This window comes from Lissotriton helveticus, chromosome 1_1, assembly GCF_964261635.1.
Source record: "Lissotriton helveticus chromosome 1_1, aLisHel1.1, whole genome shotgun sequence".
NCBI classification, from domain to species: Eukaryota; Metazoa; Chordata; class Amphibia; order Caudata; family Salamandridae; genus Lissotriton; species Lissotriton helveticus.
Genome location: NC_136057.1, coordinates 468470528 through 468487554, shown reverse-complemented (window position 1 = coordinate 468487554; position 17027 = coordinate 468470528). Strand labels below are relative to the sequence as shown.

Sequence of the window (17027 nt, the reverse complement as noted above, 5' to 3'; positions counted from 1 at the left end):
TTCTTCAGGACAGTGAGAATTTGCATCTAACGATGACCCCCTAAAAAAACATAATGTAACATATTACTGCTACATCCCTTTTATGTTACACATTGTTTAAAAAAAGACATACATAACCTGTGTGCAAATGAAAATTCTCTAAGCAGAGTTCTCTAAATAAAAGCAGAGGAATCAATCTTCATATTTATCTCATTTGTGAAATCTGGACTGTACATTGATATCAATTTATGTATAAATTCAACAGAAATCGGCATAGGCGACCCAGCAGTGAATCTTGTGCATTCTGCTAAAGTACTGTGAACAATGAATCGTTTTGAACTTAAATCAGTTGGAAATTAACTCATAATTTATTAGCACTTACTTAAATCAGTTGGAAGTTAACTCATAATTTATTGGCACTTACTTAAGAATTGGATCCCACAAGAGATTCCAAAAGGAGCGCCTATGTGACAGTCCTGATTTTCTACAAGTGAAAGTTCATACATCAGAACTGAATGGGGAATATACAGTTTGAAACTCGACATTACCCAGATTAATTCTTTAATTACCTGGACATATGTCACCAACAATAATCCGCATCTGAGTGCGTATTCTTCCTCATTGGGAGTATTTCTTTGGCACTTTGGCCTCTACATACAAGAATCTGAAAGAGTGAATGTTTAGACTGAATAGACTTGGATCAAAAACTAGTTCAAACGCCGCTGACTCATATCAAAAGGACTGCAGATTTATTTCACAGGCAGAACGTGGTTGATTGCCTGTCTATTGGGCATTTGATAACCCGGCATATGTGTTGTTAAAATAAGCTTAGGGTTTTCTATTTGACTAGGCGAGCACTACCAAGGTTTAATGAAAAGTGTTATTAAAGCTTTTATTGTTATTTGACAACAGAATTATGCTGATTGCTATCGCAAGGACATGACGCTAAATTGGTCTATTGCTCTGCTACATGTAGCGTGGCAACAGCGCTTACCAGTACAACAGACCATAACTTTCGTACATGTAATTGGTGACCGGCATTTAAAAAAATAATAATTTAATGCGGGACGAACTGCTAGTATCAAGCTAGAAGCGTAACAAGCTGATCACATTGTATTTAAATCAAAGCGCTGTTTCGCGTAGTTGTAGATTTGGCAAGCCTGTTGACTAGCTTACACTCGCTGTATACTCGGGAGGAGCCTGCGTGAGCATTGTGAGGAGTCAGATTGTTCGGCTTGCATTGCATAAAGCGCTACTTAACGTTGTTAAAAATTCGACTGATATCTTAACTTCCTTTCAAAAGCAGCACGCTTAGAGAGGACCTGCATCAAAATTATGACAAATCGGGCTCCATGCAAGTGCGCTTTCTTCCGTTTCCTTACTTGAGAAAAGTTGTATCTTGGTGTTCGATCAGGGCTTTCGGAGAGGCTCTGCAACGGCGTGGTCACGTGAGAGACAGATATCAACGTGACTGTGCTGACGTTCGCTTTTTAAAGCGTATTTTTGTGTGAGGAAGCCTAATTATCTCGCGGGTTCTTCAATCGCTGAAGAAACCTATTACAAGATGGTGGCCCCTTGCCTATGCTGTACAGGGTGGCAGCCATATGTAAACATTTAAAATTGCATTAAAAAACTATCATGGCTGCTTTGTACACGCAGTACATGAAGTACTTAAGTTATCTATCGTGCGGCCGTCAAGTTTAAGACACTGATGCAACTCATGCTGTTGGAAAATCAGTCGTATATGTTATTAAACGAAGGGGAATAAAGTTCGTTTTATTGAACTACAATTTCGAACTTTATTACCCAGCCCTTTAGATGTAACAGGAGGTTTCATCCATGAGCGTTATGTTTTTCTGTAGCAACCAATTGAGACCCAAGATCAATATGTGTCTACAATTAGACTGTGAGCGCATTAGTGAGAGACAGTTTTAGCTTCTTAAACATGAATATGTATGACTGCCTTAATACTGTACCATAATGAATTCAAGAAGATTTTAATTGTTCTACTATGTAGCCAGCCATGTCCACGTTTAGGCATGTTAAGTCAAGGGCAAATAGCATTATAACGCATTGTATGAACCCGAGAATAACAACGTCAACCAGCTGGGTAATAAAGTTCGAAATTGTAGTTAAATAAAACAAACTTTATTCCCCTTCGTTTAATAACATATACGACTGATTTTCCAACAGCATGAGTTGCATCAGTGTCTTAAACTTGACGGCCGCAATATAGATAACTTAAGTATTTCATGTACTGCGTGTACAAAGCAGCCATGATAGTTTTTTAATGCAAGTTTAAATGTTTACATATGGCTGTCACCCAGTACAGCATACGCAAGGGGCCACCATCTTGTAATAGGTTTCTTCAGCGATTGAAGTTCCCGCGACATAATTAGTCTTCCTCGCACAAAAATACGCTTTAAAAAGCGAACGTCAGCACAGTCACGTTGATATCTGTCTCTCACGTGACCACGCCGTTGCAGAGCCTCTCCTAAAGCCCTGATCGAACGCCAAGATACAACTTTTCTCAAGTAAGTGAACGGAAGAAAGCGCACTTGCATGAGGCCTGATTTGTCATAATTTTGATGCAGGGCCTCTCTAAGCCTGCTGCTTTTGAAAGGAAGTTAAGATATCAGTCGAATTTTTAACAACGTTAAGTAGCGCTTTATGCAATACAAGCCGAACTATCTGACTCCTCACAATGCTCACGCAGGCTCCTCCCGAGTATACCGCAAGTGTAAGCTAGTCAACAGGCTTGCCAAAACTACAACTACACGAAACAGCGCTTTGATTTAAATACAATGTGATCAGCTTGTTACGCTTCTAGCTTGATTCTAGCAGTTCGGCCCGCATTAAAAAAAAAAATTTTTAAATGCTGGTCACCAATTACATGTACGAAAGTTATGGTCTGTTGTACTGGTAAGCGCTGTTGCCACGCTAAATGTAGCAGAGCAATAGACCAATTTAGCGTCATGTCCTTACGATCGCAATCGGCATAATTCTGTTGTCAAATAACAATAAAAGCTTTAATACCCCTTTTCATTAAACCTTGGTAGTGATCGCCTAGTCAAATAGAAAACCCTAAGCTTATTTTAACAACACATAAGCCGGGTTATCAAATGCCCAATAGACCGGCAATCAACCACGTTCTGCCTGTGAAATAAATCTGCAGTCCTTTTGATATGAGTCAGCGGCGTTTGCACTAGTTTTTCATCCAAGTCTATTCAGTCTAAACATTCACTCTTTCAGATTCTTGTATGAAAAGACCAAAGTGCCAAAGAAATACTCCCTTTGAGGAAGAATACGCACTCAGACACGGATTAGTGTTGGTGACATATGTCCAGGTATTTAAAGAATGAATCTGGGTAATGTCGAGTTTCAAACTGTATATTCCCCATTCAGTTCTGATGTATGAACTTTCACTTGTAGAAAATCAGGACTGTCACATAGGCGCTCCTTTTGGAATCTCTTGTGGGATCCAATTCTTAAGTAAGTGCCAATAAATTATGAGTTAACTTCCAACTGATTTAAGTAAGTGCTAATAAATTATGAGTTAACTTCCAACTGATTTAAGTTCACAACGATTCATTGTTTACAGTACTTTAGCAGAATGCACAAGATTCACTGCTGGGTCCCCTATGCGATTTCTGTTGAATTTATACATAAATTGATATCAATGTACAGTCCAGATTGCACAAATGAGATAAATATGAAGATTGATTCCTCTGCTTTACTTTAGAGAACTTTGCTTAGAGAATTTTCATTTGCACACGGGTTATGTATGTCTTTTTTTAAACAATGTGTAACATAAAAGGGATGTAGCAGTAATATGTTACATTATGTTTTTTTACGGGGTCATCGTTAGATGCAAATTCTCACTGTCCTGAAGAAGGTCTTGTGGAGTAAACAAAAAAGACCCAAACGTCGACTTCTAAGTCCAATTCTCCATCTAAGATTGTTGACACAAGTGACTTACTTTTAGTAAAATCAGAAGTCATTGTATTATATATTATGGTTTGGACTTTCTATTCTGATGTACTATAGGAGAAATTGTTTTACTCCTTTTTCATGTGAATGCATTTTTGAGTAACTGTCATGATTGATATGTACCCTAATAAATTTTGCACAATAAAAAAAAACCTTTGCGATAAAAAAGATTCCCCGTGTTGCTGTTCTCTTTTTCATAATAGTGTGGCATCATTATTCTCTGTCACAGAGGTATAACAAATGGAAACTGCTTTCAGTTACCAATTGAATTGGGTCGAATTCACTAATATAAGTGACAATCAAATTTGATTTCTGTAAATTGTTCTAAATCAAATTCCCTTGCCGGCAATTTTTTTGTCTTCACGTTATCTGCCCAAGCCCGCAAGGGTTTATTGGGTTACCCTCCTTTCTTTCTAATTTAGTGTATTGGGGCAGGGTGGGTGCATTCACTGAATGCTTTTCAGACAGTGTCTGAGGGCACACAAGGTGCCCATGTGCATACCACTGTTCAAACCAGTTGCTTAGGCACTCTGCCCCAGCTCTGGTGCGAAACTGGACAAAGGGGAAGGGGTATAACCACCCTCTCGCCAGGACCTTGGAATTAGTCCATACCCTAAACTTAGCATAAGTATAGGAACCCAGTTCCAAGGACTTTAGATTACCCTGGATGAAACTCTGCAACATATATCCTGGAACTTCGACATTCTATTTCGCCTAGAAGACGGAAGGATCTCCCTTGGGGTCAAGGAGTGACCCCCCTGTTCAAACAGGCACCAAAGAAGTATCTTGCCTGTCTGCATTTTCGAGGCTCCTGCCAGGTCCCGAAGAATCTGCGACACAGAACACAGACTTCCAGACATCTCTGAGGCTGACACGAGATCACAGCAAAGCTGAGACCTGTAGCCATCACAGGAGACGTGGGACCGGAACTCCTGGACACGTGCACATTTGCTAGTGCATCTACTTCCTGAGCTTTCCCGATGTTGTGCATTGGGCTATTTGTAGTCCAAGCCCTGAGCACCATCTGCGCCGTAGATTGTGGGCCTACACTCCACGAGTGTTCTGTGGGCCTGCTTTTAGCAATTCTGCTTGAGGCTCCTTTGCGATCCCTGGTCCGTCGACTGGGGGTTCCCCACAAAGGCAACTCTTTTGTTTCTTGGGCTTTCCTGTGTGCTCCAGATGTGCCCTGACTCCCCTCCAAAGGGTGAGTCCCTCAGACCTTGCTGGTCTGCACCGAAGTCAATCTTTGCATTCTGCGTGGGTTGCTTTTGCCAAGGCTTGTTGGGTCCAATCCGGATACCGACGCTGCAGCACTTGACATCCAACGAGGGACAGCTCGACTCCAGCTCCTGGTTGTCACCAACGCCTCCTGGTCCTCGTGGCTGAAGAGTCAAGCTTCACCTCCTGCTCCTGAAATCACCCGACATCGGTGGGCATCTTCTTATTGCCTCCCTGGTCACTGGCAAGTGAACCAGACTTTGTCCCCTCTGCTTTCCGGTTCTTCAGATCTAGGATCCATCTGGACACTTTTCATCTGGTCGCCTGCAGCACTTCTTTGCAGCTCTCCATAGGAAACGACAACGAAACTCGACACGAAAAGGCACCTATGCACCCGGCTTCCCTAGGTGGGATAAAACGAGTACTTCGGTGCTCCCGTGGGTCTTGACTCTCGAACTGTCCAGTACTGAAGGGGTTTGTTCCCAGTCCACTCCTAAGTGTCCTTATTCTTTAAAAATCTAATCACAACTTTCGCCATAGAAGTCAATGGTGATTCGCGGCTGTGTTTAGACACTGCCCGCGTCCCCGTGGGTCTCCTGCGCCCCTACATTGGGTGGTTCCTGGTTGCCCAGTGTTTCTACAGGCCCTAAACCTTGTCTCTATGTTCACAACAGTTCTTATACCACTTTCTTAGTATATGGTTTATGAGGCCCCTAGGGCAAAACGTATACTGTACTAATTTACTGTGTACTACTTAAGTTTAACTTGTGTACTTTTACCTCTAGCCTCATAAAGAGAGTAGAGGGGTGTGTTTAGAATAAATACATATATATTTTATATATACCGGGTGTGGTTCTCCTTTCATTTGGTCATTCAGGAGATTATAGACTGGTAAAACAAGCTGCTTTACATTCCTTCAAGACTTTGGGGCCGATTATGATAGCGGTTTTTCCGCATCCTCCGGGCCGGCGGAAGTATCCGCCGGCCCGGAGGATGCGGAAAAACCGCTGTGGAGACTTCAAAGACCACCCGCCAGATTAGGATGGCTGGGGGGTCAGGAAGACCGTTCGCCGATTTTCCGCCGCAGTCGCCTTCTGACCGCGGCGGAAAAGCTCTAACATGTCTGGCGGTGTCTATCAGAGACCGCCAGGCATATTAGGATGTCTGCTGTTCCATGCCTTTCCACTGCGGCATTTCCGCCGTGGAAAGGCATACGGACTTTTGTTTGGGGGCCCGTTGCGTGCCCCCAGGGGTGAAGGGGGGTGCACATGGGGGGTACCTATGGTGCTGTCGAGGCTTGGAAGAATCCAAGTCTGCAGGGTTCTCCACCTTAGTCCCTAAGGTTTCTATGTATGTATACTTATTTAGTGCATCAGTTAATTAATCATTTTTCAATAAAGTAACCCAATAAACAATTTTGTATTCATAACAATTTATGTACTTGTATTCAAGTTTTGTGATTTAAAATAAATATACACATGTTTGAATCACATTCAAGTTGCAATGAAAAAACCACATGCTGTGGTTTACCAAATTAATACAATTCAAATAATAATTCCCAATGCATTTCGGGTTTCGTTGAACCCTTCCTCAGGGGTTTTCATTTGTTGAATTAAATAAAAAAATCTGTGACTTGAGATGCCAGGGCTTGATTTAAAAATGTAGTGCATGCGGGAACTGAACCCACATATGTTTAAACTGACGAATACTCAATCACGTTTGTTTACTTTAGTAACAGGTATGACTGCTCGAAGGTCTCTCGAGTTCAAATGGCGGTGGTGGATTAACAGAGTTGATTATCCGGTATGTTTTCCAAACTGCCGCGTTCCCGACGTGCTGAACTTGCTTCGTGATTCGTAAACAATATGTTAATTATTTTAAACCTCCCGAATCTGTTAGAAAACGTGAAGACTCGATGGTGCTGACTTCCGGTGTGTCACACCGGAAGTGTCACCGGAAGTGTCACACCGGAAGTCAGCACCATCGAGTCTTCACGTTTTCTAACAGATTCGGGAGGTTTAAAATAATTAACATATTGTTTACGAAGCAAGTTCAGCACGTCGGGAACGCGGCAGTTTGGAAAACATACCGGATAATCAACTCTGTTAATCCACCACCGCCATTTGAACTCGAGAGACCTTCGAGGAGTCATACCTGTTACTAAAATAAACAAACGTGATTGAGTATTCGTCAGTTTAAACATATGTGGGTTCAGTTCCCGCATGCACTACTTTTTTAAATCAAGCCCTGGCATCTCAAGTCACAGATTTTTTTATTTAATTCAACAAATGAAAACCCCTGAGGAAGGGTTGAACGAAACCCGAAATGCATTGGGAATTATTATTTGAATTGTTGTATTAATTTGGTAAACCACAGCACGTGGCTTTTTCATTGCAACTTGAATGTGATTCAAACATGTGTATATTTCTTTTAAATCACAAAACTTCAATATGAGTACATAAATTGTTATGAATACAAAATTGTTTATTGGGTTACTTTATTGAAAAATGTTTAATTAACTGTTGCACTAAATAAGTATACATACATAGAAACCTTAGGGACTAAGGTGGGGAACCCTGCAGACTTGGATTCTTCCAAGCCTCGACAGTGCAGTTTTCTGACAGGGTTGTGGGGACAACCCTCAGCAGGGCATTCCCTACCCAAATTAAACATTGTTTATAGTTCAAAAAATGTTGGGAGTACATAAGGAGTGCAGGTCTAAACAACGGCAGTGGGGTACCTATGGTACCCCCCCTGCCTTTGCGTGCACGAAGCGGCAGGCACCGCCCACGCGGTGCCTGCCGCTTTGTGCATGCAAATGCACTGTTGTCATTTTTTACATTGCGGCGGGTGCTGCTTCAAGCAGCACCCGCCGCAATGTAAAGAATACAGGATGTGACCGCCAGGGTGGTGGTCACATCCAAATTGCCAAAGAGGGACCACCGCTGCCCATGCGGACGGTCCCTCTTACTCAGGGGTGGCGGACGGACGCAAGTCCGTCCGCCATCATAATCGACCCCTTAGTCTGAAGGCTGCTCTCCACAGCTACTACTAGGATAGCTTTCTATAAAGGTTGTCTTTAAACCTACCATCAATAGGGGTCGTTTGGACTGGTGCAAGGTGCCCACTAGAATAGTGTACAGCATATGCCAGGCCAACTTTTCACAGCCACGCCCCCACAGTTGTGACTTTTAAGATGCATGCCATTTACCATGGCTTACCTATGCAATCAACGTTCTGGAAAGTGTAATATGTATTCCTTAGGAACACCTATATTTCCATCTCAACTTTCACATTTTCATCTCCAATGACTGACTCTACACATCAAGTAAGAAGAAATTCATTGAACTGCAGACCCTTGAGTTTTCTTCTGGTGCTCAGTCAGGGATCTATTCACAAAGATTTTTCCTAGCATGAGACAGACCTATGACTAAAAAGAATCATAATGGATACACAAGTAAAGTGAACATGGCAATGTATCCATGTTACAGGGGATTTTTTGTGTGTGTAATGTGATTTACTTATGAGTACATCACATATATGCATACTGACTTAATGTGAAAAAGTGTGAGCATGCAATAATGTGTCGGACGAGTTACCATGGAAATTCAAGTAGTAACTTTGCAGCGTTCATCAAACGAACACCAAATGCACTTGCCACAGTTAACCCCCAAGACATAAGGATGTTTAAATGCATCAGTGGAGGGTAAATGCACCAATTCATGGTAAAATGCACCAGTGGCTGGTGAAATGTGCCAAGTTACAAGATATCTTTTGAATAGTGTGGCATGTAAGCAAAAAATAACAGCTCTTGAAAAATTGTTAGTGTAGTGGAAATATCTAAAAATGACTGCATTTCCTAATCCAATGTGCAATGCATTCATTGAGTGAATCACGTTTGCCTATCGTGTTGGTTCTAAATGCAGAGACCATTTTGGAATGCTGAAACAATGACAAGACTATATACAATATCCTTCCAAAAATGGCCCCCCACCGCTGTTTTGTTAGCAAATTCTTGCAAACTGCTTAAGCCATCATGGAATAGTACTCTTTATAGTCTATCATTATTGCACTTTTCCAAGAAAGCCATCGGATTGCTTCTAAATGTGACGGCCATCTTGGAACAGTACAACAGTGACATACTTTAGATGACTGTCCACTGCTACTATTCTGGTTATCTCTTTCTTTGAAGGAATACAGTTTTAACACAGATCTCACAAACATTAAAAGTTCATAATTTATCAAACCTTTACTCCAAGAAACGAATTGGCTTCACCATTTCTGCAGGTTAGAATAATTTCTTTTTTCACATTCTTGTTTCACCACTAGACCAATTAGCTTTGCCAATGCTTCCTTTTAAGGCTATGACAGGAATGTTCTTATGTTTTTTAATCTGAGTTAAATAATCGATTTCATTAATCTGTTTGCTAGTGTTCCTAGGGGTGGCTTATATACAGGTAAACGTTTTTCTACATGGTGTATTTATGATATATTTGGTAAACTCACAAGATTTGGGATAATAGTGTAAGAAAAAAAGCTTTCTTCTCTTGAAACATCATTCTTCGGTGGATAAATCAATCTTCTCTAGAAACTGCTACTCTGAATAATCTTATCAAATAAACCAAAGATTTGTGTCTAACATTAATCATATTTTTTAACAAAAATAAATGTGCTGCTAAGACTCATTGCCCAGCAACCGGAAGTAACCACATCAGTCATACTGGTATATCCGTGCAGTCATTTCTGAATGTGCTTTGTGGAAAATGCAACATGCAAAAACACGTTTACCTTGGCAGGTGCGTTCATCAGTGAGAAGTTTATACCCTTTCTGACAGCTGCACTCAAAACTGCCCACAGTGTTTCGACAAAAATGATCACAACCGCCATTATTCACTAAACACTCGTCAATGTCTAGGAGAAAAACAGAAAAAGACAGGTAGTTCAGATGACGTTATTGTTTTTTTTTTTCATTTTCAGACAGTTTTATTGGGAAACAAAGACCACTATTACAGCTGTACAATGTATGGAAATAATACCCCAATACGGGTTAATCAGATCATTTGAACAGAGGGCCGTCCATAGGGCACACATCAGCCATTCTGACAACAGAAGAGTCATCACACCAAAAACATACTGGCATACTCACCATAAATCTAAAATGAATCTCATCTCGTGACCAGACCCACCCGACTGTCACCCCACTGGCGGCGGCCAGCTGGTAGTAACTGAACCAACCGCGGCGCTGCCGGATGGAGTGGAATCCAGGCTCGATAGCCTACCACCAGAGCAGCACACCACAATCCAGCCTTTGCTGAGGACAGTGAGCCTGAATGAAGCCCGCCCGCCCGGCATTCTGCAGCCCGCGGGAGAATCTGAGTACTACTCATGATTGAGGCCACGAGCCGCCCTATTTGAATTGCTGCGCTCACCAGCTTTAAATTGCAGCAAAGAGTAAGTGAAGTGAGGTATTCTCCACTTTTGTTTTGTAAATCACGTCACTTAAATATGCAGCCGGTAATTGTTGGAAGGGCAAGCTCCTTTCAGTGTACTCATTTCTCCACAGTCTGGCTGGCTCTGTCAGTGGATGGCACGTGACTAACACCAGACAGCATCAGGCAATTTTAGTCGGTGCGCTGCTCTGCGAGATTTGGTAGAGCCTAGAGTCAATGCGCATGCGTTGCTCTACGAGACTTGTTGTAGTGGAGTATGGAATAGAAGCCCCGCCCACTCGCCACCCATATTTGTCATTGGCTTGTGTCACTGTCCTTTGTAAATGCCGACTTCTGATTTATAAAGAGGCTTGTTAGTTCCTCCTTAGTACCGTCGTGTCTTCATTTGTAACCTCCCATGACGACTGGCTCTTTTACTTCGGTTGTTACATGGTATGTGTTATTTAGTCTTGCAAGCACTATTTTCTTTATTGTGTTTCTCTTACTGCAGACACGACGTGCTTTGCTTACATTCAGCGCGCCATGCCCGCTTTTTCTTGTCAAGCAGCTCGGACAATGGCGGCTACTTCTTTACAATGGCATAGATCTCGAATTTAATTGCGCGACCTATGGAATTGCAAATATTTTTTTCAAAATGGTTTCCTGCTCGTCACCAGCAGCTATTTCACTTCCTTTTCCGTTTGTTATTCCCTGGCTTTTGCTTTTAATTTGTGGCCCTGTTACGGGGATGCTGTATGTTCGGTCTGACAAATGCAAAAAGACAATTGATGGACAGAATGCAGAACAATGTCATACATTCACCCAGTACAGAGATCTGGGCCTAAATCCATCGTTGTTTTGCTCACCATGCCATTCCAGTTTGGACCCAGCCATACGCAAATCTTAACCCTGCGCCCAATGGGAACAGTCCAGCCCAAACTGCCAGGCCAGGTCCTCCCTGGTCTGGAAACAAGCATCCTACGACAGGTTTCGTGCTTTCATAAACTGGGGTGGCATGGTGAGCAAAAGAATGATGGATTTAACCCAGATCTCTTGACTGGGGGTGAATGTAGGATTCATTCAGCATTCCAGCCATCATTTGTTTGCGTAGCAGTATGTTCGGTCTGGCCGCTGTTTACGTGCTAAGTAGATCTTCCTTTTGATTGTTGATATTGTCTATTGTGCTTGGGGTTGGAGAGGGGGGTAATTGTACGCAAGCACATGTTTTAATATTCGCCTCAATATTAAATATTTTACCTATTCAACTTGTGGTCAACTGAAAACTGACTGGCCTTTGTTAATATAATTTAAGGTTTCGTTCATTATGCATGAATACGTTTAAAAATTACAGTGTGTTTATTTCCACATTTGATAATTTCTTGTAATCTTATTCATCAGATTCTTTGTAATTCAGATATCAGAAGGAAGAAATATGTCATCAACAATCAATCTGTGGTTTCATTCATATTTATAAAAACGCACATTTCAGAAGTCAAGAAATGTTAACATCCGAATTGGAATATAATAATTCTATACTGCTATTTAAATATAATAAGTGTTCAGGCGATCATCTATCTAAATATTGGCCATGGTTACCATATATATATTACCTACTGGTGGTCGCCAGTAGGTATATATAGTTAGGACCTAGTTTCCATAGGAAATCCGCAACATTCTATTGGGAATAACTTTGGCGCCGGTTGATGAATCTCTGCGAATTTCTCGAAGAAGATGGCCCGCTCCGCTCCTTCCCTGAAAGTTTTGGGGGGATTCGTCAAGTGGGGGCTGAGAAAAAAGGGGGGTCCCAAAACGTGTTTTCCCCATGTTATTTTCCATAGGACGATTAGACACGGCTACAGCCCGAACCGCTGAACGGAATTACACCAAACGTGGCAAAATGGTAGGGACTGGTATGCAGTAGGGCCTTTTGTTTAAATGGTGTAAATCCCTCCAGTAGTTATTGAGAAAATTGAATTTGAAAAAATGTATATATCTATATAAGCTTACTGTAAGCTTACTGTACTCTGTACCTTCCCGAGTACGAGCTGCATTCTGATTGGCTGCCAATGTCTGTCAACCCTCCAGAACAGAAATTGTTGGCAGCCCGGTAGACTGAGGCACAGGAAAGCAGAAAAACAAACGTGTAGAACTCAAAAAGGGGGCAGGGTAGAAACACCCTGACCCCCTAGGCCTGCTCAGGGGGTCCCACAAGGATCCCCCAGGCCCCCTAAAACTAGTTTTTTGAGTGAATTTCAAAGGTTTTTTAAAAGCTAATTCCTAACTATAAAAGGCCTGAAACCTATGTTTATTTCAGTGAATTTCAAAGGTTTTTTAAATGCTAATTCCTAACTATATAAGGCCTGAAACCTATGGTTTTTTTCAGTGAATTTGCAAGGTTTTTAAAATGCTAATTCCTAACTATATAAGGCCTGAAACCTATGGTTCTTTCAGTGAATATATATATATATATATATATATTCCAAAGCAGTTTTCGCCGATCCTCCAGCCTCCAACGACGGCGGGCTTCGAGCGAGGGAGCGACCCCTCCAATATTCCAACAGTTGCTATTTTATAATAAAAAAGCAAAGCTCAAGCCCAACTCCTTAATGCGTGTTATTTATTCATAACAAACAGCGTCAACAACCACCCGACACGTTTTGGTGCAGCCGCACCTTGGTCACGGGTAAATTCAGTTTGCTGAATGCCTCCATTATCTAGTGTTTAAACAATAAAAATAAAGGTAGGACTACCTGTCCCAAACACTGGTAAATCAAATGAATACTGGCAGACATCTTTGAATGTTTACAACAGTACATGTAGTATTGAGGTTATTCTATACAAGATATTCATAATTCAACTCCTGCATTTTTGTGTATTTGTTTGAAACAATTCCTCATTCAGGTCAACTATTGTGCATATTACCCAAAAGCGAAATGTGCCCCACTGGGCTTATATTCCATAGTTATACACAGGTATTGCTCCAGTGGGCATAAACTAATTTCTGACCAAATAATTCAAATCAACACAAATGTTTTTTGCAATAGTCCTGCCCCAAGTTTTTGCAGGAGTATAACATATATCACAATTGCAGCACCGTACAATAATTCAAGTAATTGATACACAATGTCCTAATGGGCTAGCATATCACATACAGTAATGTAAACAGGAACAGGAGACATTGCTTCTTTCCTTAATGTATCTGCAACAAGTGATATATATAACAATCTGAACTAGCAGGGCACTAATAGTTTTAAATGCCAAGATCTAAGTCTCCTATATAGAGGGGTATATGCATGGCACAGGGCGAATATCTAGCACAGCATCTCTATTACTATCCACAGCAGGCATGCACACAGTATTCCAGCACCACTCCAGTTCATTCACAGAAGGGGGAATTAGCAAAGACGGGCCAGAGTTACGGTTTGTTAATAGGGTGTTGTTATGGTTTGTTCCGAACATATCACTACCGTGTCTGGGCATGGGTGTCCGATTAGACATGTAGTGGAGCTGCCTGGAGCCTTATATTGTTTTTTATCAAGGCGAGGAATTACTCCTGCAACCAAAATTGTTTTTTTGATAAGCTTTAAACCTTCCTCCCAAATGTGATGTACTATAGGGATGTATTTGACTGATTTTCTTCGAGAGTCTTTGAAATCATATGGAAACATTTTGTTTGCTTCACAGGTACAGGAAGGTCAAATCATTTCAAGCTTGGTCCAAAGCACGTGAAAACCTCAAATGTCTTCTGGATAGGAACTACTACAAAGTGGGGTGAGTGATGCAGTTAGTGGGAAGATATAGTCATCCCATTCCTGCCCCGTGACTGACTGATCTTGAGATATCTCACCCTCTTCCAGCTTCTGCACCTCTTTGTCACTGTACACATCATCATGAATTGTGATTGGGGTAAATCCATTGGTTCCATACAAGGTTGCGGTGGTTGATTTAGTTTTTAAAGGATCGCTCCTTTCAAGTTTTCTCTCACACTGCTAAATCTAGACCCGTTGCCTTAACATCTGGAGTTCCACAGGGATCTATTTTAAGTCCTCTGCTTTTCAATCTCTACGTTCACCCTTTGGCAGACATTGCAGAAAAATATTGGTTGACCATCCTTTCATATGCTGACGATACACAGATTACTTTCTCTTTGTCACCAGCTCAACACCAGGATCCTTCCTTACTTAAACTTAGTCTCCGTAACTTCTCACTGTGGATGTCCAGAAATGATTTAAAGCTGAATGGTTCTAAGACTGAGGTTCTCATCTTGGGGAACAATCCTGAGCTCTGGGGAGCCAGCCAATCTCTTTGGGACCCTTGCCTACCCCTGTTCCCTAGGTTAAGAACCTGGGTATTTCCATCGATAGCAAGCTCTCCCTCGCTGCTCAGATCTCGGGAGTTACCTCAGCCTGCTTTGCTGGCCTCAAGTGGTTAAAGAAAATTATTTGGCTAATTCCATTGGCTGCTCAGAGGACTGTTCTGCAGGCCATGGTGATCTCCAGATGATTATGGTAATGTGCTGTATCTAGGTGCGGACAAGACCTCTGTGCATCGTCTCCAGCTCATTGAGAATGCGGCAGCCCGCCTACTTTTTAGGTTGCCTTGGCACGCCTCTGCTTCCCCTCTGCTCCATCAACTTTACTGGCTCAGGTTTAGTAGGCGTATCGAGTTTAAGGCCCTCTACTACATGTTTAGAGCTCAGCGCGGTCTGGCCCCGTATACATACTTAATTTTGTCAAGCCTTACCGACTCTCTCGCAACCTAAGATCGACCAATCTTTCTCTTTTCTCCGTTCCCCGAGTACGGCTGACTTGCATGGGAGTCTGTTCGTTTTCCACTAGAACTCAGGAATTGTCAATCTCTCCTTGCTTTCCGAAAAAAGCGAAAGAACCTTTTTTTTCGTCAGGCCTAATGCCAACTGAGCTCCTCACTCGCTTGTCCCGCTTCAGCGCCCTGAAACCCTGTTGGGTAGCTGCGCGTTTTATAAATTCTTTAAGATAAATAAATAAGGTTGAAGCTCAGTAGCCTGCGGGTCTCATATTGCAAGTGTATTTGCCTCACGGAACCGTCTATGATAGCCATCCAACATGTGATGACGATCTGTCACTATTGGGATTAGCACTCTTATTGTGCCCTGTTGACAGTGAACATGTATTTCCTCCTTCTCCCTTTATTATGCTGCAGTAAGTTTTAAACCTGGTCCTCACAAATTTTATGTACACTCCTTACAGTCGCTGCACAGCTTCTCTTTGCAGCTCCTCACCTTCAAGACTGTGCTTCTAATTTCAATAACATCGGCACGGAAGATGAGTGAGCTCCAACCTTTGTGTCGCCCCGCTGTATACCACGACCTTCCGAGATAAGCTGGTTCTGCATACTCAGGCATCTGTTCTTAAAAGGTAGTGATGCTGTTCCATGTCTGTCAAACCATCAGCTAAATGGCGTTCTGTACTCTATCTCTCTCCTTAGAGGAGGAGATACTCCATAGCTGAGACCTGAAAAGAGCGCTGAGCTTTTACATCGATAGTACCAGAAAACACCGAGTGGGCGATCAGCTCTTTGTGGGAATCTTGGGAGCAAATTAAGGCAAAGCCGTGCAGACAAGGGCCATCTCACACTGGAGTCATCAAGTTCTGCAATGCATTGGTGAAGAAGCAGCCCCATAAAGGATATGGGCTCATTCTAACCAAGCCAAGATGGCTAGCACTGCAGTAGCACACAGAGTTCCCGTCCTGGACATTTGCTAGGCAGATACATCGGTGTTTCAGTGCTTAATTTGAGCCAGTAGTTTCCGGTGCTAATGATAGTCTTCCACAAGATAGCCCTGTCTGTCTAATTTAGAAACGAGCGCAACAACAAACGTATAATAATTCACTATACATTAAAAGGGACTAATACCTGCCGCCGAAGCCATTCTCATTGTGTTGGTATTAGTCAGATTTGTCACATTTGTAGGAGTGGGATATTGTCATTGACAGTGCTGGAATGACAACAGGTATTGGGAGCTACAGAGCCTCTTCACAAAGGCCCTGGATCCTATTCTTTTTTTTTTTTTTACAAATTAAGCACTCTGTCTCTCAATACGTTCCTGAAGTACTACAGTATGGCCAGCCAGGTATGCAGAGAGGGGCATTCCTCCCGCTCGGTCCTACAGAACTTTTTGGTTTACGCCAATTCAGAGATCCACCTCCATCTTTTCAAAAGGTGACAAGTCTGCAAGTAGATGTTTCTATTACAAGAACAAGTTACTTTTCTTCAGTAACACCTTTTTTAGTACAGACTCCATCTAATCACATATTCCTCACGACCTCCCTGTTCTGTGAAATTGGCTCTGTCCATTTAAAAGATCCGAAGTCAAGGAATCTGTGCACTGATAATAATAATAATAATAATAATAATCTTTGATTGGTTTAA

The 17027-nt window shown here is 42.0% G+C and overlaps 1 protein-coding gene across 4 annotated transcripts in view; it reads right to left on the bottom strand.

Moving 5' to 3' along the window:
- The window catches only part of SCUBE1 (signal peptide, CUB domain and EGF like domain containing 1), a 2199864-nt gene that overhangs the window by 1001486 nt on the left and 1181351 nt on the right, over positions 1-17027 (bottom strand). For all 4 annotated transcript variants that reach the window (XM_078673869.1, XM_078673871.1, XM_078673868.1 and 1 more), the window contains one exon: positions 9976-10098. In XM_078673869.1, coding sequence (XP_078529995.1) covers positions 9976-10098 — 123 coding nt within the window. The remainder of the gene's footprint in view (positions 1-9975; positions 10099-17027) is intronic.